This window comes from Takifugu flavidus, chromosome 19, assembly GCF_003711565.1.
Source record: "Takifugu flavidus isolate HTHZ2018 chromosome 19, ASM371156v2, whole genome shotgun sequence".
NCBI lineage: Eukaryota > Metazoa > Chordata > Actinopteri > Tetraodontiformes > Tetraodontidae > Takifugu > Takifugu flavidus.
Window position 1 is genome coordinate 8,704,464 of NC_079538.1, and position 26,699 is coordinate 8,731,162.

The following is a 26,699-nucleotide window of genomic DNA, read 5'->3' on the forward strand; positions in this document are numbered from 1 at the left end:
ATTAACATACCCACATAAGCAACAAGAGCAATAAAAGATTACTGACAACGGCAAACACCGAAACATAATCAAACACCCTCCTAATTTCCGTACATTGTTAAAATTCTCATATATGTTTTGATACTGTTCGATAATAATTAATAATAATAATTAGTTATAGCAGCATTGGGCGGCCTTCACACGCACATTAGCTGAAATATCTGCCAGTTCCGACTTAGGGACAAAGTTTCACAACTTTTCAAGTACAGTATACGAATACCTGGAACTCCCTGTCACCAGTAGGTGGTGCTATATGTATGACTCAATATTAGTCATAGGTCTGTTCATTGTTTCACCAATGATTTTAAGTTCGTTAAAATAAAACCCTCTGTACACATGCTCAAATACTGTCCACAGCAGCTTTAATTTTAATTTAGTTTTAATTGTCACAGCTTGAAACTGAAGCAAGACAGAGTAAATTAAGTGCCGCAATTTAGTGTGTGCAGAGGAAAGACAGTGATGTAACACTAACGGGAAGGCATTTACAACCGGTCTCTGACCCTCTTTGACCTTTAACAACCAGAGCTGAACGCTGACAAGACAAATTCATTATTTTCTTTCTTAATCACTTCCCGCGTGATCACCCTGAAAGTCCTTTGCAAAAAAAATAAAAATAACAGGAACCTGCTGTGATTGTGAATGGTCCAGAATTTAAAAATAAATATTTACATAAGATTCTCCATTGCATAATCAATAAAATAAAACTACTAAAGGCTTTTCATGTATTAAACTGTAAAGATTAAAGTGAAGTATACGTGCATGTTAACTTTGTGCAAAAATAGCAAAATGCGGCAGTCAGTCAGAGATGTATGCATCAAAATGTGTACTGGGATTACTAACAATTCTTCAGTAATAAATAATATAATTTAGGTAGCTGGAGTGATCTTTTTTTTTAAAAAAAATTGCATCAAATAATTAGTTAATTCCAGTTTGATGAAATCTTGTTGCCAAAAAGTGAATAAAAGCATGGGAAAATAGAATGGTAGTTCAGTTCACCCGCAGTTCTTCCAACTCTGATTTCAGGGTTTCTGATATGAATTCTGTCAAACTCCCTTTTTTTAAGCATGAATCCAGGGTTGAATGCCAGACGGACAGACTGCCGCAGGTTTCCGTTCAGTCCAGGTGGAGCGGACCGTCCTTCCGCATCGTTGAGGTTTTGCCATTTCCTTACTTGAGTCCTTTCGCCGTCGTCTCTGCCGACGTCATCGGACTCCCCTGAGGTTTTCTCTCCCTGCACAGCTTCACATTGAGGTGATTCCTGCTGGAGCAAAGAAAGGAAAAAGACCTGAGCAGTGGTTTTGGCGGCTGCACACGTCGGTGAACGCTAAACTCACTTTTTGGCCAGTTCTTTTGATATCTCCTCCAGGGTGAGGCCTTTGGTCTCCGGGACACACAGAATGACAAACACCAGAAGTGCAAAACACATGGCAGAGTGGAAGAACATGACGTTTGGAACGCCAGCCTTTTCTGGTAAAACGAAAACAAGCAGAGAGAGGCATCTTACTAGTGCACATATCGGTGATGACGCATAATTACTCAGTTTTAAAAGCACCAAACCGACAGGAATGACAGCTATTTTATGTAAAAGTGGTGCACACACCTGTAATTGTGAGAAAGGTCATGGAAATGAGCAGGTTGGTGGCCCAGTTGACAGCTGCCACCACAGACACTGCTCTGCCTCTCACCCCCATTGGAAAGATCTCACTGATGACTACATACACCACTGAGAAGACAACAGATGAAGGAACAAAGACAACAGATCACGCGTGGCTTCAGGGTAAATGGTGGGTGCAAACATTTGGCAGGTACTTGTGTGTAACTCTTTAAAACTCATGGCTACAAAGAGGAAGTGTCAGGCAGCAGCTTACTTGGTCCGAGGCTGACGGAGAACGCGGCCACGTACACCAGCAGGCTAATCAACGAGGCTATCTTTAGTGAAGAGGCTGCTGTTTCATTGCTCTGGCTGCTGTTAAAGTCTGCACGGGTTCCGTTGATGTCCCAGGCTGAATCGGTGTGATTCATCGTGGCCGTACTCTTGCACAGGCTGGTCAATTGAGTGTGGCTTCGCATTGTCAGTGTACCCAGTGTTATCAGTGCCAGACCCATGACGACGGCGCCGACGCACAGGAACTTCTTAGGTCCCACGCGGTCGACCAGCAGCACGGCCGGTATGGTGAAAACCACTTTGACTATTCCCAAACCTGTGGAGGCCAAGGTCGCCGCAGCAACGCTGTTGAACCCAACACTCTTAAGGAGCGGCGAGGCATAAGACAGGATGTTGGGCTGACCGGTAACTTGCAGAAAAAAGAACAAGGCCACACCTGTTAGCATCCGGGAACGTAGGTTGGCACTGAACAACTCCATGAAACTGTGCCCAGATTCCTCTTTAAGTCCTGCCTGTATGTCCCGGAGCTCCGTTTCCACATACTCATCCATCCCGCGCCGGATTCTGACCAGCACGCCCTTGGCCTCCTCCACTTTATTTTTGGTGACAAGGAAGCGCGGACTGGGCGGAAGGAAGAGAAGCACGCTCATCTGAAGCAACGCCAGTGGGATTACTAGTCCAAAGGTATATGCCCAGCCGTGGAAGACAGTGGCGAAGGCGAAGCTGCAGCTGAATCCCGCCATCACGCCCAACACCACCATCAACTCATACAGCGTTACCAGCAGGCCCCGCCTCTCCATGGGCGAGATTTCTGCAATGTATAGACACGCAGCCGTCCCAGACAGCGCGATTCCCATTCCCACTATGACCCGTCCAAGGATGAGGGCAATAAGCGATGCGATAGCAACGAGGACGACGCTCCCTCCGACTACCATGGCGGCACTCAGGATCAAAGAACAGCGGCGGCCGTAGTGATCCAGGACGGGACCTCCAGCCAGGCAGGCGATGAGGGCGCCAACCAGCTGGGAGCTGACCAGCAGTTCCTGTTGGCTGCAGGAGAGAGAAAGAACATCCCGCAGCTGCAACAGCACTCCGGAGGTCAGGCCCAACTCGTATCCCAGCATCAGGCCGCTCAGAGAGGCGGCCACAGCTGCCACCACCACCAGCCAGCTGCAGCCTGGAGACGGGAACAGCACGAGTGAGTCGAAGCAAGTTATTTTATTGGAAGATTAGATTCACAATCTTTAAAAAAAAACAAAAACCCAAAGTGAACTCGCTGAAGCCAAATCTCACATTTCAGACACAGCATTCACAATATTTTTTTTATATTTTACATATTCTAAGGATCAGTAATGGCTATATGAATGAGAAGGTCACGTGGAAATAAAAATTTGCCGCATTCAACCAATTTCCACCAAATTCCAAAGACATTTTTGAGAAAATGGGGCATTGGAGGATTTGGAGTTTAAAGTCTGACCTTTTTTCACATTTACTCTAATCTGTGAAATACACTCATTCAGCTCAGATGAAGATCTAATCGGTAGCAAACCTAACAGAACTGAACCAGTGAAGCATATCTTTCAGAAACGATACAGTAAACAGCACTTTTCCTCATCTTTGACCACCAGTGTAGAAGCACGGAGGAGGAAAGAGCCATTTTCCATTAACCATTAGCATTACACGTTATCAGAGACACTTGGGTCAGAGGGCAGAACTCAGTGGTCAATAAATCACAGCCAAAAACCAAAGTTATGATACACTCTGTACATGTGTGATAGCTTTAAACTAATCATTAGGTGCTGACAGAGAGGAACTCGGGGTCAGATGTTCACAGGAGGAATGATTAAGCAATGTGTGTGTGAGTCTGTGTGTGTGAGTGTGAGTGTGAGTGTGAGTGAGTGTGAGTGTGAGTGTGAGTGTGTGTGTGTGTGTGTGTGTGTGTGTGTGTGTGTGTGTGTGGGTGTGGGTGTGGTAATTGCTGGCATGGCACACCCTGGCATATGTCCACATGTGACGATAAACTTTTAAATTCAACAAACTTTATTGACAAGCACGTCGTCCACTAATGAGCTTAATCAGGACCACTGGTCAGTGCGACAAGCCGTGTTTAGCCAACAGTAAAGCTTCTCTAAATGAGTTCATACGTATTAGAATGAATGAGATATTTTAGCTGGATTACACCTGTATGGCGGCAGCAGGAGGGGGCGGACGGCTGATCTGATTGGACGACAGCAGCAGGAGATTTCAGGTTACCTTTTCAATTATTGGCTGCTAAACAACTGATTGATGTGTTCAGGGCCACTTTTGCCCCACACCATAGTTTTAAAATGAAAGGGAAAACAATAAATAAAGCGATTGTTTTGAAGTCATGAGCGTGTGGCCGGCATGGGCTGTCACAATCAGACTTTGTCTTCAGCTAAATGAACTTAAACATCTACATGCAAAACACTTCAGCCCTAAGATCTTTTCTGAAGTGGCCAATTTATGGAGAAACACCCAGGGAGGGACTTTATCCGGTCCATCAGGCTGGCCCAGTTCTGATCTGCAGGATGAAACTCACTTTGTTATTGAGATAAAAGTACAAAACTGCTAGTTGAATCAGGGGACTGACATTTACACACACTTTGCGCAACAGTAAACCGATAAATCCAACAAACAGGTAAACATGTATACTTGATAGGACAAGTGACCTGTGTTGATAGTGTCAGAGTTGTTCTCTGGGGTTTACAAGCAATGGTGAGGTGTGTATTAAAGTGTGGATCAAAATCTGTCCCAAATAGATAAAATACAAAACTGTTTCTGTGCGTTCTCTCACCATCTTATGTGTTATTACCTCTGCCCATGAGCTTATGTGAGGGATGTTATATGAATGAACAGATTTTAACGAGGTTTTTCAGGAAATCTTGATATTGGGCCAATGAACGCCTCATAAAATTTTGGGACTTTGACCTTGCAAAGATAAAAACAACCCACCTCTGGTGTTACGTTCGTCCTATAAAACACATTATTTGGGTGCACAGAAGATGATGAGATGCTGTCCTAGCCTGCACTTATGGTAAATATTTTAAATAACAATGTCAGTAGGATGCTGTGACACCCTGTCTGTTATGCGAGTGTGTACCTGGTCCTTTAGGTGGGGGCTGTTTGTGGGTCTCTAAAAAAGGGCCTCGGTGGTTAGAGGTCATCATTCTGGTTTTACTGCTGGGGTCCATGGTCTAAAACAAACATAAATAAACCAATATATTCAAGCCAAACATAAACGAAAAAGTGTCATTGGGTCCTGGGGAATAAATGGAGCGTATAAACCAGAACTCTTCCAACAGAAGCACCGCGTTTAATTCTTCTCGTACTTCGTAAACACGATCTAAGCCTAACTTAACATAAATGCTCACTGGGTGCGGCATAAAAACATAGAGAACAAGCACAACATGGGGACAACGCTGACATTGTTCTCATGCTTAGTTTTGAACGATAAAGCTCCGAAAAGTGACCGAAAAGTCCCGAATATCTGCTTTAAACATCAACATTCACACGGAACAGATGTTGGTTTACAACTGTCATCGCGCTCGTCACCATACATGCTGTATCTGAGTCATTGCAGCCTCCTATTATGTAAGGACCACAATTAAAATGCATTTCTTCAGGTAGTTGGCGTCCACCCAGCCTGAAAGTAGGAGGCCAGTGCTTCATTCTGGGGGGATTTAAGTCTTCTCCAGAATACATGATGACAGTAGCTTTTCTCGCGGATTTCAGGGACTGCGTCCCTGTTTCTGGGCCGTTTTGCTGCTTTGGGGCAGCCGTTAATGTTGGAAACAGCTCCCAGTGAAGCCTGTCTTACCTCACACTGCAGCAGCGTTATTTGTCTTGGTTAAATTCCTGTCTGTCGTTCCATCTGCGTCGCCTTGCAAACTTTGTCAGCCGGACGGGACTCTCGTGTCTGCACACGCTTACCACTTACTTTGGCGAAGTATAATTAGGCCACGCCCACGTCAGCGCAACACACCAATAGGAAGAGAGGGGGCGGGTCCGGTGGGTGCGCACGTTGCCTTTACCGGAATTCAGTGTGTTTTTTAAATTAACTGATACTTTTCTGCATCGTTGTGTTTATTTTCTTTCTTCTTCTTTTTTAAAGTTTATGCACAATGTCGACATCAGCCCTGTGTTATGCAACATTGCCCGGCCCTTTTAACGCCATAAAGTCCGCAGCAATAAATCACACCTGTATCAATAGCACCGGCTTTCCCAGACCGCATGTGAGGCCCCATGAGGTTCAGCTCCGTTCCCCCTGGACCGACACCTGTCCCGATGCTTCAGATGTGACAGAATGTAACCATCGCGCTGCCTTTCCTTGTCCTACTTTTAGAGTAAACATTCTGAGGGAGTGCACAAACTGGAACTGGAACCTGTCTCACCGGTGTGTTTAACGATAGAAAAGATTGTTTATAAACTCTACGTGTACAACAGGTAATTGACAAAAATAGGTTAAGCTCTTTTGACCCACCCAAAAGAACGTGGATTACTCTTTTGATCCCCCATATCGAGCCGCAGCACTGTTAACCTGGGTTAACCAGATAAGAACAAAAACTCATTCCCACATGGCCCAGGCAGTATGGCTGGTTTGGAAAAAGAGCGTGTGTTGGCATTAAATAAACAGTTTTATTAAGTAAATTACATTCCGTTTCCGAGACACACTCTGACGTAGTTAACCGTATTTGCTGCGTATATAGATTTTAAAACGTGTTCTTCTGCGCATAAACTAATTCAACCCTATACTCCTGAGATGATGCGAGCATACCTTGTAGCAAAGAGCCCCGATAACAATTGAAATATAAAGCATCACATGCACACGCCTGTTTTTGTAGTGTTTGAGTCATTTGAAGCACCACAGAATAATGACCAGCAGGTGGCGGTGTGAGATAATGGCTGAGCTTTATTGTAGCGGTTTATGGCGTTTCTGAATTTTCTGTCAATGTTTGCGTAGCTTTCTTTTGTATCCAGTATTACATTTTCCACTTTGACATTTGATAACAATAGAAAATATTTACCGATGATAACATTCATGATGGGCTAAAATGTTTCCCTCAGAAACAACATTGCTAAACTGTTGGATTAACAAGTGAAACTCTCAAAATTTTGGGTTTTTCTCCGTGAAGGCCTTTTTTGTCAAATGAATCTGTGTGGTAGAACGCTCCGTTCACGGGAAGAAAAGGTCAAAGGTCGTACAAACAATCGCCTCCAATGATATGTCATACATCAAGTCCTCCTTGAAGACATTCCAGCAGGCTGATTTATGCACAGGCACCCCACCTTGAGGTCCAGTGGAAGGACATTTTCCCTCATAAACCTGGATGATTTATGCTTGGATGAACATCTGCCCAGTGCAGCTGTAGCTTTAGAACATCAAAAATGCTTCTGTGGCAGTGCTCTCTAGAGCTACCCACTAGAGGTGCATTAATCAGAGTGGCCTTATCAGTCAATCATTTTCCTGTACCCCCCCCCAATTCTTGTTATGTAAGGGTGATGACGCATGCAGAAGTGTAAAGTCCACTCTTGCAATAATCTTGGACATTGGCAGAGGTTAGTGATTGAAACCTTTTCCCAGCTCAGGCTGCTAAACCCACCATTCAAGGATTAATTGGTCCACTCAAGTGTAATAAAGTTCACCTTTTATTGCAAACCAAACATGGTCACATAAATCTTCAAATTACAATTTACAGTACATTTAACATGAATAGTTACATATACATATTTAAGCATACTCTTTTTGTCCTCTTTAATATACATTAAAACTAGAACATGACTCGAAATATACAAACAAAATTTAAATATCTTCAAACTGCAACACAGCAATATTAAAATGGAATGTTCAGTTTCAACAATCGGCTGCAGGCCGCCGTTACGTGAATGGCGAGGCGATCGGAAGACTGTATGAGCAGGACACAGTTGTCAAGCAGAACTACGAACACGACAGCTTCCTCAGCTAGCAGCAGCAGCTCTCGCTCCCTCTCTGATCAGCATTCTGGTTGTAATGTGCAAACGAAGATATGAAACATTTGAGTTTTCTGTGTCTCAAGCCTTTAAGACACGTGTGCATAAAGTAAGCGCTACGTCGTTGTGAGGTGGCTTCTCACACCCAGAACTCAGGAGTCGACACAGACAAAACCAGACGACGTGACCCGAAGGGGAAAAAAAAGGCACAGTTTAGAGACGAAATAAAACAAACCACAACCCTCCCCCTCTGTAACATTGGCTTCAAGTGGCTCCCTTTTCAAACGGCGAGAGAAAAGCTTCAAATGCTAACAGGTGAGCTCCTGTACACAGAACTGCTACATGGATGAAGATGAGAATCCTTCTCAGAGCTGGTTCGGTGCTGCCCAGCCTTGGTTTTTCGTTGGGGACAGGAGCTGCTGTGTGCTTGTCTCTGCAGGGTCCAGGTAGTCTCCTAAGCTGCCTCAGCTATGTGCAAAAGATCTCCACTATCAGTAAGAAAATTGAAGTCTGCTGAGCCTCTACGTCTGTTGGGGTTGGTTGAAGAACTTGTGCGTTGGTAAATCTGGGTCAGTGGAGGCTTTCGCCCCGAGTGAGCCATCTAAGCATGGTCCACGCCCTGTGTAGCAAGTCATTTTATACACATTCAAAAGATTATGGCAGGTACGCGTTGTTGCAGGGACTTATTCAGGAATGTCCGTCATCCTGATGGGAACTGTAAGATGCAAGTCCAAGGACACGGTGCAGTAGACGTCCCTCAAGTCTAAACAGGTCTCAGTTCAATGCCTTTGTTTAAGTCCTATAGGTAGGAGTCCATAGAGGGGGCGTAGGAGAAGCCCACAAAGGCCTCTGCAGCCTCCTTGATACTGGCCGTGACGAGCACGCTGTCTGGGGAACAGCCGATGGAGCTGGGTACCGGCTCGTCTGTGAACTCTGGATCGAAATGCCTCAGGTCGTTTGGTCCCGTCTGGCGAGGAGATAAGAATTATTTTATTTAGGGTGTAATACTCAAAAAACACTGCTGGAATTGATGGTTTATCAACATTTGAGTGAGAACGTACCACATCTGGGTTGAATGGAGGGGTGATCTTCTTGGCATTGAGCTCATCCCAGTTGATGGGAGAGAAAAACATGTGATTCTTGATTTCAATCTGCGAAAACACAAATACAGAACACTTAAACAGCGTCCTTTCATCCAGACGAGCCTCCACACGTGTCCACAGAGCAAACCCTTACAAAGTCCTCGGTGCAGCCCAGCCGCTTGGTCCTGTCCTTCTGCAGCAGGCCCTCCAGCAGATGCCTCGCCGCGTTGGAAATGTTGGGTTTCAGCTGCAGCGGCTTGTTCAGAATGTTGTCATACATCTCCGCTGTGTTTCGGCTGTAGAACGGGGGCTGAGGAGGGACGAACGAGGGCGGTTAGCAACGGTATCTGACACAGATTCCTGCTGTGTGTAATGAACCTTTACAGTGGAATGAGGGTGTTACCCACCAGGCCGTAAAGCATCTCATAGAGAACTGCTCCCAAACACCACCAGTCTACTGTCCTGTCATACGGCTGCTTGTGCAGAACCTCGGGAGCTAAATACTGAGGAGAAAGAAACAGGAAGTGTTACTCGAGGAGGACCACTGAGGAGATCGCTTAAATGCTCCGGATCCCCGGATGTGTCCTTACCTCTGGCGTGCCACAGAAAGTTGATGTGGTGCCGTTGGGTTCAATGTTCTCCTTGCACAGGCCGAAGTCTGTGAGGATAATGTGACCCTGAGAGTCCAGAAGGATGTTCTCAGGCTTCAGGTCCCTGTAGACAATGTTGAGGGAGTGGAGGTAACCCAAGGCGCTGGCAATCTCTGCCGAGTAGAACCTGGCTCTGGGCTCCAGGAAGCAGCGCTCTCTCTGAAGGTGATAGAACAACTGGAAGGAAAACAGAAAACTGGAGGTTAGACTGAGAGATGAGGCAGAAGCAAACAGAGAGCAAGAACAAAAACACAGTTCTGACTATACTTGAAATTCCTAAAATCAGCTCAGCCGAAGCCCAAAGGCTCATTAAAAGTGTGGCGACGGGGCAGAGGTGCGGGGGAATAATGCAGAGGAAGAAAAGTGAAAGGGGAGATGGAGAATAAATGCATCCTGCTTCCTGATGAGGCCCACATCTAATCAGCGCTGTCTCTTCCCGTCCAACAATCACAGGAAATTAGCACGATTAGACACACACAGCCTGAAAGGGACTGCTAATTTTGGCCCGGAGTGTCTCCTGCTGTGCCGACCCACCCCACGATTTCCTGAGAGGCGTTTCCTTTACAGAACGACAGGAACAAAGGCCATATCTATTCTATTCTATTCTATCATTTCTGCAACTAGGAGGATATCCCCTCTATCTGTCTGCTCTTTTTCAGCTTCTCTTATTCTGAGACCTAACCCAAACTGCTGACCCGTCGCTTCTCCTGCTACATCTATCTTTAAAAATCTCTGCCCGCCCTCTTCCCTCCATCTTTAGCTGCTTCTTTAAATAGCACAGCGTCTCATCTTCCTGAGATCATCTCTGCACATCAGCCAGACACTCACCTCTCCTCCATTGATGTAGTCCAGGACAAAGTAGAGCTTGTCTGCTGTCTGGAAAGAGTAGTGCAGGCCCACCAAGAACGGGTGCTTGACGTTCTTTAGCAACACGTTCCTCTCAGACATGATGTGTTTCTCCTGGGGAATGCAAAGAACGGGTCATTAAGGAGACATTTATTTAGGCAATTAGACTTTTTTGGGGGGAGACCTGTGCATTTACCTCCTTCTTCTTCAGGATGGCCTTCTTCTGCAAGACTTTGACGGCGTAAAACTGGTCGTCAGTGCGATGCCGCGCAAGCAGCACCTTGCCGAAGCTGCCTTTCCCGATCACCTTGAGGAAGTGGAAGTCGTTGGGTTTGGCTGAGGGGTTGGAGGAAGGGCCGAGGTTGATCTGCTGGGATGGACTGGGCTGTGGGACGAGGAGAGGAAAATGAGGAGGATGGAAATACACACGACAACTGCGTATTGAAGAAGCTAAAGGCACTTACAGGAGGAGATGGGTTTGCGTTCATGAGCTCCGCATCTTGTGGAGGATTCAAGTTCAGGATGGACTGAACTTCAGGGCTGAATATAGAAAATCCAATTTAGTCTTTACAGAAACAATCACGTGTGTGCAACACAGTGTGAGTCAGTTTGTGACACAAAGGGAGAAAATTGTTCCAGAAAACACAAAACAGGAGCATGAGTCAGCGTGTACTCACTGCTTGCAGGCGTAGGAGTTTGTGGCGAGCCTCTGAATGAAGTCGTTCAGCCCCATCTTCCTCTGTTTCATAAAAGCTGCAACACAAAGAAAGAAAAATGAGGGCGAGTGCGTCCAGTAAGGTTAAAAAGAGACCATCTAAACCTATGCTTCCGTACCAGAGACTAATGTCCCAAGCCCTTTAGACTTGGAATAAGTCAGCGCTGATTTTTCTGTTTCTGTTTGAATCGTCATATTTAAATTTAAGTTGAGCTGCTGGTCCGCACCCGAACGTAACCTGAGCTAGAATATAATCGGCAGCCTCGTTGCTCTACTTTTATCACTGTGGGCGGTGGGAGGGGCCGCCAATCACGCCCCGCCCCTTCCACCCAGCCACGAGACGATCGATCCAGCCTTCCGCCAATCAGGAGCCGTTCCGCTCCTACCGCGTCACGGCCGCGATTGCGTCAGGAAAGTAGGAAAAAGTCAAGAAGAAAAAAAAAATCCTGTTTTGCCACCAATGAGTGAGAGGCTGGCGCTGTTTGCGCATATGTTTGTGAAACGCCATGGCAACTTGCATGAGTCAAACTGTCTGAAAGTGCAACAGCACATGCGGAACATTTTTAGGGAAAGTCTCACAACAATAACAGAGACGTCCTTTCTCCGAAACTATACGGAAATAAACATTTTACAATTGGTGCAAAAACGTCTCCAGGTTAGTCACGATGCTCGTGGTTATTTTGGTCCCGATGTACCCCCGCCCCCCCCATCCTCTTTGAAAATGCGCCCAGACCTTGAGACCATTAATCCGATATTCGCGGGGCCTATCAGCTTCACTACTTGGCCCCCTCTCAATTAAAACCGCCGGGAGTGACGCAAGTTCCCAGGAGCACAAAAAAGCCGAGAGCCTGAGCCGAGGCAGGCTCGGTGCCAAAAAAAGAAAAAAGGTCGAGTGGAAAAGTACAGCCTGAGACCAGCGGGGATGTTTCCAATTCACGCCCCAAAACACAGAAGCGGGACCCACAGTTTGTTTTAAGTCCACCGGTGGATTTCGGGGAGCCGGGACGATTCAAGGCGACGATCATAGAGAAATAATTGTCGGAAAATGCCACTTCAGCTCCACGGTCCTAACCAGAAGTGCCCCAGCCGGGCAGTTACGTAAGACACCTGGTTCAGTTTAGCCAAGAGAGGAGTGAGAGTCTGCGGAGGAGCAGTTGCGTGCGTAAAAAAGGAAAATGGGTTTAAAATAAAACAACTTTTCACTGCAACACACACGCAGGGGGCATGCAACCAACTTATCCTATAGCTCTCCTTCCCAACTAAATAAGAAATCCTCTTAATTCAAACTTCCTTCCTGGCGGGTCTGCACTGGAGACCCCCCCCGGCCCCCGTTTCCACCGCGCACAGACACACCTTTCAGATCCGAAGCGAATCTCACTTGGTTGCCTGCAGCTGGCAGAGTTCAGCAAGTTTAGAGGTGCCACCGCGCCGCTTCCCTGGCAACTTTTCCCGGAGAATCCACCCCCGCCCGTGTCAGAGTTCTGTTCCAACGTTATAAATCCGGGTCAGTGGTTTACGGGGTGAATGGAGCCCCCCCCCCAGCCACTAAAGTGTGTCCGCCGGGATTCTCTTCCCAACCCTCAAGCAGTCACGAGAAAGTTGCTGAATTGGTCAACGTCAAGGTCCCGTTCGTGTGTCTACAGGTTCTGAAGTCTGCGCTCAGGTTCGGTACTTACAAGTCAACGCGGCGGTTTTGTCTTTCATTGGGATGCGTAAAGTTTCCGAATCGCCCAGAGAACTTCGACAGGCTCCCCGCCACGCAGATAATCGAACTAAGGCAAATTCCTCTCCTTGGAGAGTTTCATCAAGTTTTTTTCCTCTTTCTTTCAGGGCGGAGACGTCCCGCCCCTGGTTCCTTCACAGTCGCTCGATTCATGCTGGATGGATTTTCCTGTGAGGGGGGGGGCGATGCCTTCAGGGCCGCTCATGATCGCGGATTCTATTGCAAACAAATACTTCTAGAGGATTAGAGGATTCGCTCTGAGTACTTTTTCTAAATAATTATTACGTCATGTTACAGGGGCAACTCAGAAGCAAATAATAGTCGTTTTAGAGGAAAATACACGTCTCGATTGTTTTTTCTTCTTTATGTGCTCAAATGTTGAATTGAGTTTAGACATGGAAACAGGTTTGGTGGTTTCAAAAGTCATTGTTGGCGTTGTCACGCGTGAACGGAGGGTGTTTGTTGTTACATCGTTATTACTGTGATACACACATCTTAAAATGTCTGAAAAGCGGCTGGAGTTAGTTTTGGAAAGCCCAAATGAATCCACAAATACAGAACATGGCTGTGTGCGTGTGCACATTTGTGCTTGAGGGGGAGCGAGAGTGAAAATGGCTTAGTAAATTTGATTTGAATTATTTTTAAACTGTTCTCCAGTCACCTGGTGCACCCCCACCCCCGACACACACACACACACACACACACACACACACACACACTTTGCATGACTTGGAACCCACAGCATGACTGAAATCCTCAGCTTAGGTCTCCACATAAGCAGAAAAACACACAAAAACACACACCCACACCTGGAGGGGAAAAAAACAAAACTGCAGGGAGGCTGACGGCACACACACGCACACACACACACACAAGCTCAAGGGCAGAACCGAAACAACCTGCAGGGAGACGGACAGAACACTTGCACACTCTAAATTCCCCCGGCGAGCCCGGTTTCCCTCCCATGAACAGTATGCTGAGATGAGGAGACGTTCGTCCTCAGGAGAGCTGCAGATCCAGCACAGTCATCCTCCATCCGGAGGCATTAACATAAAAAACTCTCACAAACAGTCAGAAACGTAAAGTCACCTACGAACCCGGCTAGTGGAACCGCGCACTGTTTTCTGACACTAATGAGAGCAAGAAAAGAGTGTGAAAGAGGAGGTCTGCCCTTGAAAAGCTAGCAGATTCAGGAAAATGGATAATAATGAGAGCAACAGAGCGATGACAAAGACTTTACCTGCACTCGGATGTGTGCACTCCTGTGTCAGTGGGTCGAATGACGCGAGGTGGAGGCGTGAGAGAAGATGAGGAGAGGCGTGGAGCACAGACCAACAACAGGTCCACCCAGTGTTTTTCCTATCTGGCTCTCATTCCCTGCTGGATTAAAAGGCTGCCGGCGTTTGAGCCCCGGAAAAGAGGAGGCTCTAGAGTGCTCGAGCTGTACGCCTGTGGCATCGCTATGCATGTGTGTCAGACTAGAATTTGTTATGTAACCCACTAGTGGCATCACTGACTCACACACACTCACACACGCAGGGTTATGATGTGCCATGGAAGCACAGGATGGGGGGGTTGGTGGTGGACCAGAGGGTTTTGAGGTGCAGGATGTCGATCTAACGAGGAGATGAATGTGAATGAGGAACCCAACAGCACCATTACATAAAGGCCTCGACTATTCAAGGAGGACAGCCGGGCTTTTATTTTGACTCAGTGGACTGTGTGTGTGTTTGTGTTTGTTTGCATGTGAGTTTTCAGGGTTGAGTCAACCAACAAGTAGTTTTCTTGTGTTACTCCACTGACGGCTGATTTATGATTAGCATTTTAGGCCTCTTCTTCCCTGTCGGGTACAGTCGATTTGACGTTTCCCGTCCAACCGTCCTCAACATTCCTCTTCTGGGAGCCACAAAAGGAGTGCCTCGGAATTGTGTGTTTGTGATGTTGTAACATGCGCCTGTCTGCATGTAGGAGTGTTATGTTCACCTGCGTAGCTGCGTTTGCGGGCAGGTTGACACAGGTGACTATGAATGGAGGATAAACAACAGTGTGGATGTTAGCTGGTGTCATTGAAAGTAACAGCAGCACACAGGAGAAAAGCCTGTCACCAGCTTGGCTAATTGCTCTATTCCCCCCCAACATGCTGAAATTCTTACATTTTTAACAGGAAGAGGAAATAATCCTTCGTTATTTCAGCATTTGTAACGTGCTGTCTGAAGATCTTCCACAAAGTGTTAAATAAAGTAGCGTGAGGCTAAACTCGCTGTGCACACGATCCGGGCACTGTAAACACCGAAATGTTTATGTGCAGCCATTAAAATCCATGATGCCAGGGACACCAAGTTAAAAGACACGATGGCTGACTCGAAAGAAGGGAAGGTGAACAAGTATAAAAGCCATAAAATGGAGGAGCAGATAGGCCTTCAGCCAAAATGTGACTTACACATGGCCCCGATTTGTACTCTGGACTGAACAAGAAATGATGAGCATGGTGGAAAAATGAACTCAGAGGTGCTGGGATGCAGCGAGCGGCTTTAAAGTCCCAAAGAGGACGTCGAGGTCACCACGCTGCGTGTTTATGAGGGCAGCCTGACGTCGACCCCTTAAACACTTATTTTCTTTCCGCAAAACAGCGCAGAGTCATTTCTGAATGGCTCCTATTAACCCAGGGTAGAGTGTGTGTGTGTGTGTGTGTGTGTGTGTGTGACATAGAAGAAAAAAACTTGTTAATAAAATAAAGCAGAGAAGTGGAGATAAAAACGACGACGACGAGGGATGAAGGAAGATGAGAGGAAGGAGTGAACGACATCAGCTTTGGGGGACTCACTGTTTTCAGCGGGCCAACAGTAGCTGTCTGGGTCGGACTCGTTGTGCCAGTACAGATCCATGGCCTGCACAGAGGAGGAACATTGCGTACGGTGTTAATACTCTCAGTAACTTGTATAAATAAAGACCAGTTTACGGTAAAAGCTCATGTAATTTAACTGAAATGTTACGAGCCAGCTTTGTGACTCAGCAACCCCCCCCCCCCCCCCCACACACACACACACCACACACACACACATCCTGCTCTTTAATACTTGTTTAGGATCAGTTGAATATTAATGGATATTTGACAACTTGCGTAAATGGTGGAGCCCAGGGGCTTTAAATGTTCTTTCAGTTTCCTCAGGTTAATTCAACACCAGTTAGCTAAGCTACAATCTAGGTCAGTGCGCCCAAACCTGATAAACAGGAAACCACCAGGGGGGTCACAGCAGAAGAAATGACCCTTGGAGGTGATCGGACATTATAACCTTCTACACGCACCAATTACTTAGCATAACAGTACCTGAATCAACATTTAAACACTGGTTCCAGCCCAGTTTATTGTGGCTAAGGGCCTATGTAACAGATACAGTACCAATATTATGGTTTCCCACACAGTGGCGAGACCCCCCTCCAGATAGAGATACAGGGGGGGCGGATGGAATCACAAACTGTTCTGATAGTTTCCTCTCAAACGTCAAAGGGTTCAAGTCCTTGTTTCGACTTCAAATTCTTCAATAAAAACATTTGATGTTCTGAAACATTGAAATTGTTAGTTGACTGTCTCTCTCATCGAGGAGGCCTGACAAGCTGAAACCTGTGTGTGTGTGTGTGTGTGTGTGTGTGTGTGTGTGTGTGTGTGTGATCCGAGAGAGCAATAATTTAATCACGATGGTCTTTTCATCTCCTTGCTCAATGTCAACCCAGCTAACAGAATCTTCACCCCCCCCCCCCCCCACACACACACACACACCTCCGTACACAGACCTGTGTTTGAATTTATCTTGCTGCAATTCACATGCTGCATTATCGTGCATGAAGCCCAAACCTTAACCCTAAACAGTTGTGGGAACCAGTCAACATGTCCTCGCTTTGCTAGGGAAATGTGCACGCAGCTTGTGCACTAACACGCTCTTCGGATTGTTTACTGGTTCGGGCCCGGGCACGAGTTGATTTCCATCTGAGATTCTGATGATTTTAGACTTCCTGTTCATCAAACTGGTTTTTCATGCTGACAAAAAGAGGACAGACGAGGGCCTGGGACCGGAATAGAGCAGGCAGAGTCCAGCTGTTGTTTTTTCCACTCTTCATGCATGTGATGGACGCGCCAATAAGAATAAAAGGAAAATAAGGTCTCATTTACACCAACAATCGTGTTCCTTTTCACTAGATCACTAGATCACTTTTTCTGATGTTATTATTTGGTGTAGAAAGGCTGAACCTGCCTGCGTGCGTTGCCGTGGCTGCCAGCTGTCCTCCGGGGTGTAGCCGATGTAGGGCCCGCTGCAGATGGAGCACTCCATCATGACGGGGCTGCTCAGGAGAGCTGAGGGGTGGAGACCCCATGACTGACAGCCGCACAGGTGGACGTCTGACTCTGATTCCTTTGGCTTGGCTGAAGAGTCTCCATGATGGCGTCCCAGCATCTTCCACCTCCTGATCTGCAGGTGGAGAGACAGCCAACACCTGAACACCAGCTGTGATAGAAGCTGTAGGATGCTACCAGCCCATCACACCCCAACACGACCTGACCTGAGGGATGTAGAGGAGGACTTGACACATCTTGTAAATCCGACCGTATTTTATTTGTATTTTGTGTGTTTGCTGTAACTGTTTTGCCACATTGTTCTTGAAAAGGAGGGTTTTTTTTAATGTCAATGAGCTTTTTTTTTTAACCTGAACCAAAAAAAAAGGACCTTGAAACATCTCACAGCAGATATTTAGCATGTGAGTGATACGGCTCAAGAATGCTGCACACACCCCTACACATATAGAAGAGAGAGCGAGTGTGTGTGAGTGTGTGTGGGGGAGAAATCTGAGCAGGAGAAAGAAATGAAACCGGAGGGTCAAGGTGCACATAGATCTTAAGGACGCTGAATTGCACAGACGGCTGTGTCGGTGACCTAGAATGGCTGTTGTGGAAGGTAAATGATGCTGTCGGCAGACAGAGCAGGAGGGTTCAGGGTCTGCAGCCTTATAAACTAAGACTTTAATGGCGGCCAACGCTGTGTTGTCCCAGCTTGCTGCAGAAAAAAGGGCTGTGTGGTGGTGGAGGGGGTCAGATCTGACTATAAACCTCCGAGCAAGCAGCTCCAGAAAGCACCTAATGGTTAACCAGTGAACGTCTCCAGAGGTGACGCGGAGCCTTTTTGACCGTACCACTTGCGTAATGCGTGTCCTTTGAGATCTGCATTTGTCCTTTACCCATTAACATATTTATCATCCACACCTATGACGTCACCAGCCCGTTTTATCACATACAGTATGTGCAGCCACAGAACCATAAATGTTACGAGGCCGATGACCCCTGATTGAGCCTGGCTCCAAGCAACATCATGCATTCCTGCAGTGTGCAGAGAAGACACGTGCACACACATACATGCCACTTCCACACTCCCATCCCTGCCCTTTCACTGGGTTATTTTGCTGGGACGCTTTAAGTTAACAAGGTTGCTGCTACCGAACGAGTTACACAAGACCGCCCTGCTTCGGCTCTGCTTCTGCTCTGCTTCGCCTTTTAAAGACGGGATCAGGCAGTCCAGAGAAAGCACATCAACCATGCAGCCCCCATTAATCTAGAAGTAAAACCTCCATAAACTTGCCTCCACTTCGCACATTACTGATAAAATATGAGCCAATGTCCCTAAAACAGATCTGCCCTTTGACACAGCGGAGCACTGCAGGATGATAATGGCACCGACACAATCATCCATGTCTGCACAAAACTATACAAATGCAACTCCCTTTATTACATTTCAGGAGGTGTTGTGCATTAACGATCGGCAGCTTTTCTAATTCTGGCCTGCGCTGATATTCTGCAGGTTTTCGGAAGTTCAGCCCATTTTCACAGAAATGTGTCCTGAGGTCACATTTCTGAGGCCTGATTAGTTACTGGGCAGTAGTTAGTGGTGATAGCGGATCATGTGCTGCTGGGTGATAACAGCCACTGCTTACATAATGTGCAGTAATAGTTGAGTTTAATCAGAATTAGGACTTCTTGTCTAACAGTCGGGTGACACGGCTCCACCTTTATAGACAGTCTGGCTCCTCCACAGCACCACTGCCAGCTGTCGGATTTTGCATTTTAGCTTGATTTATTACAGATTGGGAGGACGCAACAACTTGTCTTCTGTCTTCATTTGTCACTTGTCTTGGCTAAATACTGTGGTAACAAACAGCTGAAAGACGCAGCTTCTTTTTCCAGTAAAGTGGATGAAGGGAAGACAACCAGCTTTGATAGAGGCGGTCCGCAGGAAATTTAAAACCCGTCGACATTGTGTCTCGCGGGGGATGAGTCCTGCTGGAGCCGGCGAGGGCAGACCTGAACACCCGAGGAGGAGTATCTGAGAAAGGAGCCAGCAGGACGCGAGGACTGCTGTTATTGTTGAGCAGGGAAGCTCACAGAGGGGTCGGTTTAGGGTGATACAGACGCACTCTCTTCTTAGCTTTAAATCCAGGAGGAGGCCCACAGTCTCTGAACTTTGACCTTCCTCCAAAACATAAATGCTGATGTCATCAACTGAGCCTGAAACCTGAGTTTTCAGGAGAGATTAGAATAGAATAAATCCCCAAATCCCTCATAATGTGCCTCAGAAGGGAGGACGCTCCCCTTTTTCCCTGGAAGGACTTTTAACTGATACCACACATTTCATTTTTCTGTGTTAAATAAGTCTTTGAAAAATGTAAATTGAATTCATCTAAGTGTTGATCTATCCAAACTCTTTACCGGCAGAAGTGCTGGTAAAGGTGTGTAAAGATGCGTATCTTCTTCTCCCTTTGTTTCATGCACAGTTGAGTCAGGAGACGCAAAAACAAACGATTCCCTTTTCCTGCTTCGGTCCTCCGGCTGCAGTTACGCTGGGCCGAGGACGACGCCACAAAGCAAATTCGTCCCTCTGTAAGTCCACAAAGCCAGGAAACCACTTTTTTTTGTGCCCGGCAGAGCCCAAGTGACGCTGGAGCAATAACAGTTGTGCCATTTTTAGGATTGCATGCATACGTCTACTGCAGGGGGGCCATGAAGAGCTTTTCCAGGTTTATTACTTCGACTGCATTCTTCCACTGCCAGAGGATTTGGATTTGAAGCAAAACAATAACAAAGGATTTGCAATTTTCCATTGCAAAGTGCATGTTATAGAGGTAGCTGGCTCTTTTGAGAGAGAATATATTACCATGAATATTTCAGCTGCCATCGTCATTACTGGCCAAACTTTTATGCGAAAATGTATTCAAGCATTCATGGGAATAAAAGCCTTCCAAATCTCACTGACCTCTTTCATCTGACCCCAAGATAAACATGTTATTGCGGCCGACGCCTGCTAAAGCCGTCTAACCTGTCTACCGCCCTGAGGATTTAACCAGCGCTGACGCACACCTCGGCAGTGGAGACTGGAGCACAAAGCAATGCACGGATTTATGAGTCTTTATACAGAAGCACATCGAACCACAGTTAGAAGAACTGGAATTCTGATGAACGACTGTGTGCAAGTTTAAATGATTAAGCAGCAGGTTTTACCCACTCAGCAATCACAGGCTGAATGTAGCCGTAAGGGAGATGGCTGGAGTCCAGAGTTCCTGTTCCTTGTTTTTTCGAGAAGTGAACTGCCAGTGAAAGGAAAGGTCACCCATAAACCGGAGCGCTCTTTGACCGTGACACACACTCGTTAGGTCCGTGACACCAGTGAGGAGCGTGCTGACAGAGACCTGTGGTTCCTCAGAAGAACTGGGACACGTCGCAAGACCTCTGGAATCAAAGTTCACAGTCCAGCAGAGACACAGAGGGAACACAGGGGAAGACCAGGAATTTGGTCCATGATGTGAACAGTCCCAATGCTGAAATCTGCATTTTTATGTGCAAGGACGTGTCAATTTTGGGAAGGGTCGGTAATTTTTGGAATTATTGACTCAAGAGTTCATCTTTGCCTTTCCAATCACACACAAGGCCTTTGCCTCACTTGCAAAGGTTTCCAAGGCGCCGGCACAAAGAGAGTTTTTCCCACCGTCATCAAGTTAACGTTCTGCAGACCTGTTACTGAATACTGTCCAAACCGTCTTCAGCAGGACGTCATCGTTCCCCCGCAGGATTCACAGATAAAAATGCTCTTCCGCTCTTCCTCCAGGACAAGCTTGGCTTCTCTCAACACCCCCCCCCCCCCCCCCCCATCAGTCTCCTTTGCTTCACTTCCTGCTTTCCTTGCTTAATTCCCTGCGTGGACGACTTCTGGATGCATAAACGGGACCATGTCAGGTCATTTCTTTCCAGAGGAAAGTTTTAGTTTGAACCGTGTAAAAATACACGGCCTGACTGAGCACTGTACATGACGTTAGTGCTGCTCCGGAGGAACAAGAGGAACCTTTTTCGCTTGCATAACAGATAATCACAAATGATTATTCAGTTATAGGAAAATAAGTTAATTTGTAATTTGTCCAGACTCGGCTTGAAGGTCTGGATGCTTCCTTCGTCATTAAAGTCATCCGGTGACAGACGAGGGTTTTAATTCCGTCACCTTCTTCAGCACAAAGCTGCAATTTGTTGACGGCGACTCAAAGCAAAATCCTGATGTTCCAGGACAAAAAGGCATCAGCAGGAGACGTTGTTCTATTCAGCGCTGATTGAGTCGTCATCACAAACAGTTCAGGCCTGATGAGGGAGATTAGCGGGACGGCTGAGATTGCGTTCGCGTTCGTGCACGAGCTTGCGCAGGCAGCAGTACAGGACGTCCTTATCAGGAGGATTTATATGCATTTGATTTCTGCTCAAGTAGGAGCAGCTGCCCTGACCTCATCCACCAGCTTCTCATAAAACTGTCCCCTCAACCCGGCTCATCGCCGCCGTTACCTGCAGTTTATTTCTTCATCACGATCCCAAGACTGCTCAGTTCCTCTTACCAAAGTACATTTTTCCTCCATTTTGGTTCTCCTGATCAAACTTCCACCGCCGTTTGGGCGGTAATAAATGCATTATAACAGTGGAGGGGGGATGGTCTATATTTAGCTCTGGCCCAGATTAACATGTGCAGAACCGGACTGACTGAAGGTCAAGGCCACTTCAAAGGTGCTTTAAATGATGCTGATACTTTTTAAGTAGACTAAGAGCTGAAACATTAGGAAAAATGAGTGTTTGTAGGGAAAATAAAGAAATATTGAAACACGTAGACTAACCAACATAAAGGTTGAAGATGAAATTCAACAAAGTAGAATGTGTAGAAATGTTGATCAAACACTTGTAATGACATCATTTCCAGCTAGATTAAGCTGTCAATCTTTTTATGGCAAGTAGCTAAAGCTAGGTACTGCAGCCTATCACTAGGGGGCAGCAGTGTGTGTGTGTGTGTGTCTGTGTTTCAGACAGGCGTCTGAGCTGGGAATTTTTTAAATTTCGTAATGTGTTTCACAAGGAACAATGAGTCAATGGTTCAGTTTCAGTCCGATCAGTTACTGGAGCCCAAAACCACAGTTTCTTCGTGGCTTTTCGCTCCACGTCCACCCAGCTCGCGAGTCCAAACACAAAAGCAGTAAATGATGCAGCTTCAGTTCGGTTTCAAACAGAACTCTCATATAAATCTACCATAACCGTTACATAAAAACACAGGCAAAAGGTGCTTTCAATGACCTTCAGAAAACAAGACCACCGGTAGGAGTTTAAATCTACTGACTGGATAACAGTGTGTGGTACTCATGACTCACTGCAGAGCCCCAACCTCTTCACCCCCCTCCGCTCCAGCCTGGCCCGAACTCACTGCAACAATCATTAAATTCTGCACACGAACACACCACTTATCTCCAGTGAGACGTTAGTGACAGATCTATCGGCTGCTGGGCCGAGAGGTGGAATTGATGGAGAGACAGAGGGAGAGATGAAGAGCAGAAGACAAAAGAGAAGGAAAACAGCGAAGTGTGGGGGGGCAGCGCGGCCCCAGCTGCTCGTGCACACGAATGTGGCTTTGTCCTGATGGTGAGTCATTCTCTCATCTCAACACTGGGACACGGGGCGTTTGATGGCTCCAGCAGCTGATTAGACTGGGATGGCCATGAGGATCTGGGCTCTCTCCCCAGCATGACCAGTCCCAGCACCAGAGCCGCAGGCCTGCAGTCTCCTCAGTCTTTGTGTTACATAATAACACCGCAAAGCTTAACCAAAGAGGAGAAAAAGGTGTCCAGAATCGGCAAATTATTTCCTTCTTTGACTCAAATCAGCGGGTGCTAATGGGCGACCAGCAGGAGGTTTGGAAACTCAGATCTGATGAGTAACAGAAGACATCACTTCCTGCTTTTATAACCCCTTATTTTTAGTCCAATTTGCTAAAAACATCCGACAACAGCAAGAGAAATGCAGAATATCTTGGATGATAACATGTTGCTCACTTCAGGAGGCAAAAACAGTCAATATTCTTTGATCAGGAAAGATAAAGACTAGGATTTCAAATTTTAAAAATTCAAGTCAAACGTTGACTTTGACCTGTTTTTCTGTGATGTCATTGGTTATTGGCACCACATTCACAACACAAACAAGCTGTTTAGATAAAAATATTGATCTTTTTTCAACCTTTTTCCTGTTTCACCCTTACCTTGCATCCTTTGCCCTTGTCATAACTTGTTTGTCCGGCAGTAAGACACAGCGAGCAGGGCTCCTGTTGGTAGTACTGACCCCCCTGAAGGCCGCCGTAGTGGCAGCAGCCATATGGCGAGGGGAAGTGCGTGTACCACAGGTCGTCGGCCAGTGGGCACTTGGGACAGGGATAAAGGAGCCCCTTCCCTTGGGCCTTTTCGACGGTCACCTTTGGGTTTCTCATCCATCTTCTCACCTGCGTGTGACAAAAGTTGGCATTATTTCACTTGGCGGATCACAAGTTGGTCACAGGACTCTCTCACACACACACACACACACACACACACACACACACACACACACACACACACACACACACACACACCCTGGGGCAAGAAAGACTCTCCAATTAAGCTAATGTGCGTGTTTTTTGGACTGTGGAAGGAAACTGGAAGAAACCCACACAGGCGGAAAGGTCAGACAGCCACCTGCTGCTAGCTGCCCTTTGATCAGAACCTTTTCTTTTCATCCCTGATTATGTCATTTGGGCTGGGTCGCACTTCAAAGCAGCACAGGTTGCGTTGCTCTTTGCTGCCTGCCTTGATTGCAAATCTAATACATGCACACATGCTACATAAAGACAGCCTATGTGAAGCTGGGATCTATGGAAAAGTGTCCAGTACACTCAATGAGTTCACGTCTGTTACAGGAGTCGGCGTACGTTAGCCAGTAGTGATCTCTCTTACTGTCACCAGCGCTCCCGAAGCCGCGTGTTCTGTGTACAGACTTGATTGGATATCCCTCCTTTAACAAGAAGCCCTGTAAAATCCCACCCTGCTTCGCGGCTTAAGTGCTTATCAAACAAGACAGCGTGTCCCGACATCCACCCCAGAGTGACACACGCTGGAGTCAGACAGCGTGTTGAGACACGCCGGGGCCGGACCGGGAAAACAACACGGCAGGTCGCGGCAAGACAAGCCAAGCACGGCGTCACCCGAACCTGAACCCGACGAGGCCGACGAACACAAAATGGTGCAGAGTGTGTGTTTGTGTGTGAGTGTGTGAGAGTGTGAGAGTGTGTGGGTGTTAACCCAATCTGCCTGTGCTCTACCAGCAGAGTCATCGGTGATTTGCACCATACTGTACGCCATCTGAGACCGGCACAAGCGTCAGTAAACCCGCTGCGAGCAACAGACCACGCCGATGACACACAGCGTCTACGCAGCCACCCCGAGCTCGGGAATATTGACGACTGATCCCCGGCAGCCAATACATCCTGGGACTTATGCATTTTCAACGCCGGAGGTGAAATGGCAACAACAGGAACACAACAACGTGTATCACAAAGAGCCGTGTTGCTGCCTCATCACCCTCATCACCCTTGTTGCTGCCTCAGTTATCACATGACCCCGATTGGGGAAAGAGGGAGTTGGTGTTGCGCAATATTCCCAAAGCCGTACAGTCATCACAGTGTAAATGCATGAATGCACCTCTCCTCTGCAGGTTCTTTATTTCTTCCTCACCATGTGCCCCCCTCCAGGCATGCTGCTTCTTTTGATCTCATGTAAATTGGATGCAAATTAATTAGAAGTGGAGTGAGTTTAACCAACGCTAAAGGAGGTTTGGGTGACTCACAGTAAACAGTAAAGCTCAAGAGTTTCTCTAACACACACACACACACACACACACACACACACACACACACACACACACACACATCTCCCTGTGTCATAATTTGCATACGTCTATCAATCCTATGCTATGACTATATACACACTCTTTACAGCTCTATTATAATTAACTTATGGGGGACCAGAAATTTGACATTTTGGTTATAAATTGTCCCAAATGTAAAGATATCCAATCAATGTAATCGAACAAAACCTTGATCTTATTCTTCTGACTCTTTGTTGGCTCATTAGGCAACAAACACCTGTGACTCCTTTATTGACAGTTGACATTTTTAATAGGTTCAAAGGTTTGTTGTTAATTAACTTATTGGCCATACATTTAAAATACACATCAATTCGTATCCTCACATTATTACCCTTATTTTGTCAGTAATTCTTCCATCACAGTCAAAATTGTCATAACATCATTTTACATATAATTCGGCAGCAGCCGGGATTTATTTTAAAAAGGGACATTTAATGTCCAGGAAGTTAAATACTGGTGCACATTATTGCACAGCCTGAGTGTTGCAGGATATAAATCTCAGGGCTGCAGGAGGAGGGGGGATGTTTAGGAGATCCTAAATTACAGCGCACAGTGATGTCACACAGCGAATTCTCGGACTCAGCGAGCTGCGTCCTGGCACCGCTCAGCTCTAAAAATGACATCATCTTTGGCAGCAAACACACCAAAACAGAGAGGGAGCGCGCGCCATCTGTGACACCTCCATCCCCGAGACAACTGTCCTCCAAACTCACCTTTCTCTTTACAAACTGGAAAGCCGAGCACTTCTTAAAGGAAAAGGCAGTCTTCTCCGCGCCTCCTCCCACTCCTGCACCTCCTCCACCTCCCACAGTGCCTCCTCCTCCTCCTCCTCCTCCCGCGTTCACCAGTTTCATGGCCGACACCGGCGCTCCGCTTGCCTCCGTAGACCCCAGGATGGCTGGCAGGGAGCGAAAGACAGAGAGGGAGAGATGAGGAGGAGAGTTTTCTAAAGCATGAGGAGACGCCAGCGCAGGACAGAGAATGACGGGAGATAATTCAGAGAGGAGGTGGAGGTGGGGGAGGCAGATGACTAAAATGAGAGGGAGGGAGAGAGAGAGCGGCTGCACAGAGAATAAGATGAGGTGTAGGGATGGAGATCTAGATAAAGGGCGGAACTGAGGGAAAGATGCACAGGAACAGATGGGGAGAGGAAGAGGAGGAGGAGCAACTCCTGTTGCTGTGAGGCGAAATGACTGCGCGTGAACTTTACATTGTGTTTGACAAGCACACAAAGTGGACGCGGACCCAACCAGCCCCCCAGCCCCCACCCAGAATCCCTTACCTGACTTCCTGATCCGGCTCTTTCCGTCCTCGGAAGCCTCCTGTTTCCTGATCACAACTGTCCCTCCACTCGATTATGTCCACATCCCCAAATCTCCGGCGTTGTTGACGTTGTCCTGGACCCTTCGGGGTCCTCGGTGGTGCGACAGCTCCGCGTCAGCCTGTAAACAAACAGCCAGGAAGTGTGTGCACCAGAGCACG

The 26,699-nt window shown here is 46.8% G+C and overlaps 2 protein-coding genes and 1 long non-coding RNA gene across 6 annotated transcripts; 1 reads left to right on the top strand and 2 right to left on the bottom strand.

Moving 5' to 3' along the window:
* Positions 1-384: 384 nt before the first annotated feature.
* On the bottom strand, positions 385-5,907 carry slc2a12 (solute carrier family 2 member 12). 2 transcript variants are annotated; one of them, XM_057017090.1, is made up of 6 exons: positions 5,763-5,907; positions 5,046-5,139; positions 1,908-3,101; positions 1,640-1,762; positions 1,374-1,506; positions 385-1,297 (listed from the first exon to the last, which is right to left on the bottom strand). In XM_057017090.1, exons 2-6 carry the CDS (start codon positions 5,134-5,136, stop codon positions 1,207-1,209), a joined length of 1,632 nt encoding a protein of 543 aa, XP_056873070.1. In that variant the 5' UTR covers positions 5,137-5,139; positions 5,763-5,907; the 3' UTR covers positions 385-1,206. The 2 variants fall into 2 exon arrangements, with proteins under 2 accessions (XP_056873070.1, XP_056873069.1); XM_057017089.1 differs by having other exon boundaries at positions 385-1,300.
* A 1,671-nt stretch (positions 5,908-7,578) lies between these two features.
* Positions 7,579-26,699, bottom strand: sgk1 (serum/glucocorticoid regulated kinase 1). 2 transcript variants are annotated; one of them, XM_057016496.1, is made up of 14 exons: positions 26,500-26,699; positions 25,931-26,115; positions 23,521-23,757; positions 17,179-17,394; positions 15,753-15,816; positions 11,168-11,243; positions 10,955-11,030; positions 10,687-10,875; positions 10,473-10,604; positions 9,585-9,821; positions 9,402-9,497; positions 9,149-9,304; positions 8,974-9,063; positions 7,579-8,879 (listed from the first exon to the last, which is right to left on the bottom strand). In XM_057016496.1, the coding sequence occupies exons 2-14, from the start codon at positions 26,069-26,071 to the stop codon at positions 8,712-8,714; spliced, it is 1,878 nt and encodes a 625-aa protein (XP_056872476.1). In that variant the 5' UTR covers positions 26,072-26,115; positions 26,500-26,699; the 3' UTR covers positions 7,579-8,711. The 2 variants fall into 2 exon arrangements, with proteins under 2 accessions (XP_056872476.1, XP_056872477.1); XM_057016497.1 differs by lacking the exons at positions 23,521-23,757; positions 25,931-26,115; positions 26,500-26,699 and adding an exon at positions 20,953-20,973.
* On the top strand, positions 18,911-20,218 carry LOC130515910 (uncharacterized). Of its 2 annotated transcripts, none has more exons than XR_008947300.1 (2): positions 18,911-19,850; positions 19,939-20,218. It is a non-coding gene; the product is annotated as an uncharacterized LOC130515910 (long non-coding RNA). The 2 variants fall into 2 exon arrangements; XR_008947301.1 differs by having other exon boundaries at positions 19,964-20,218.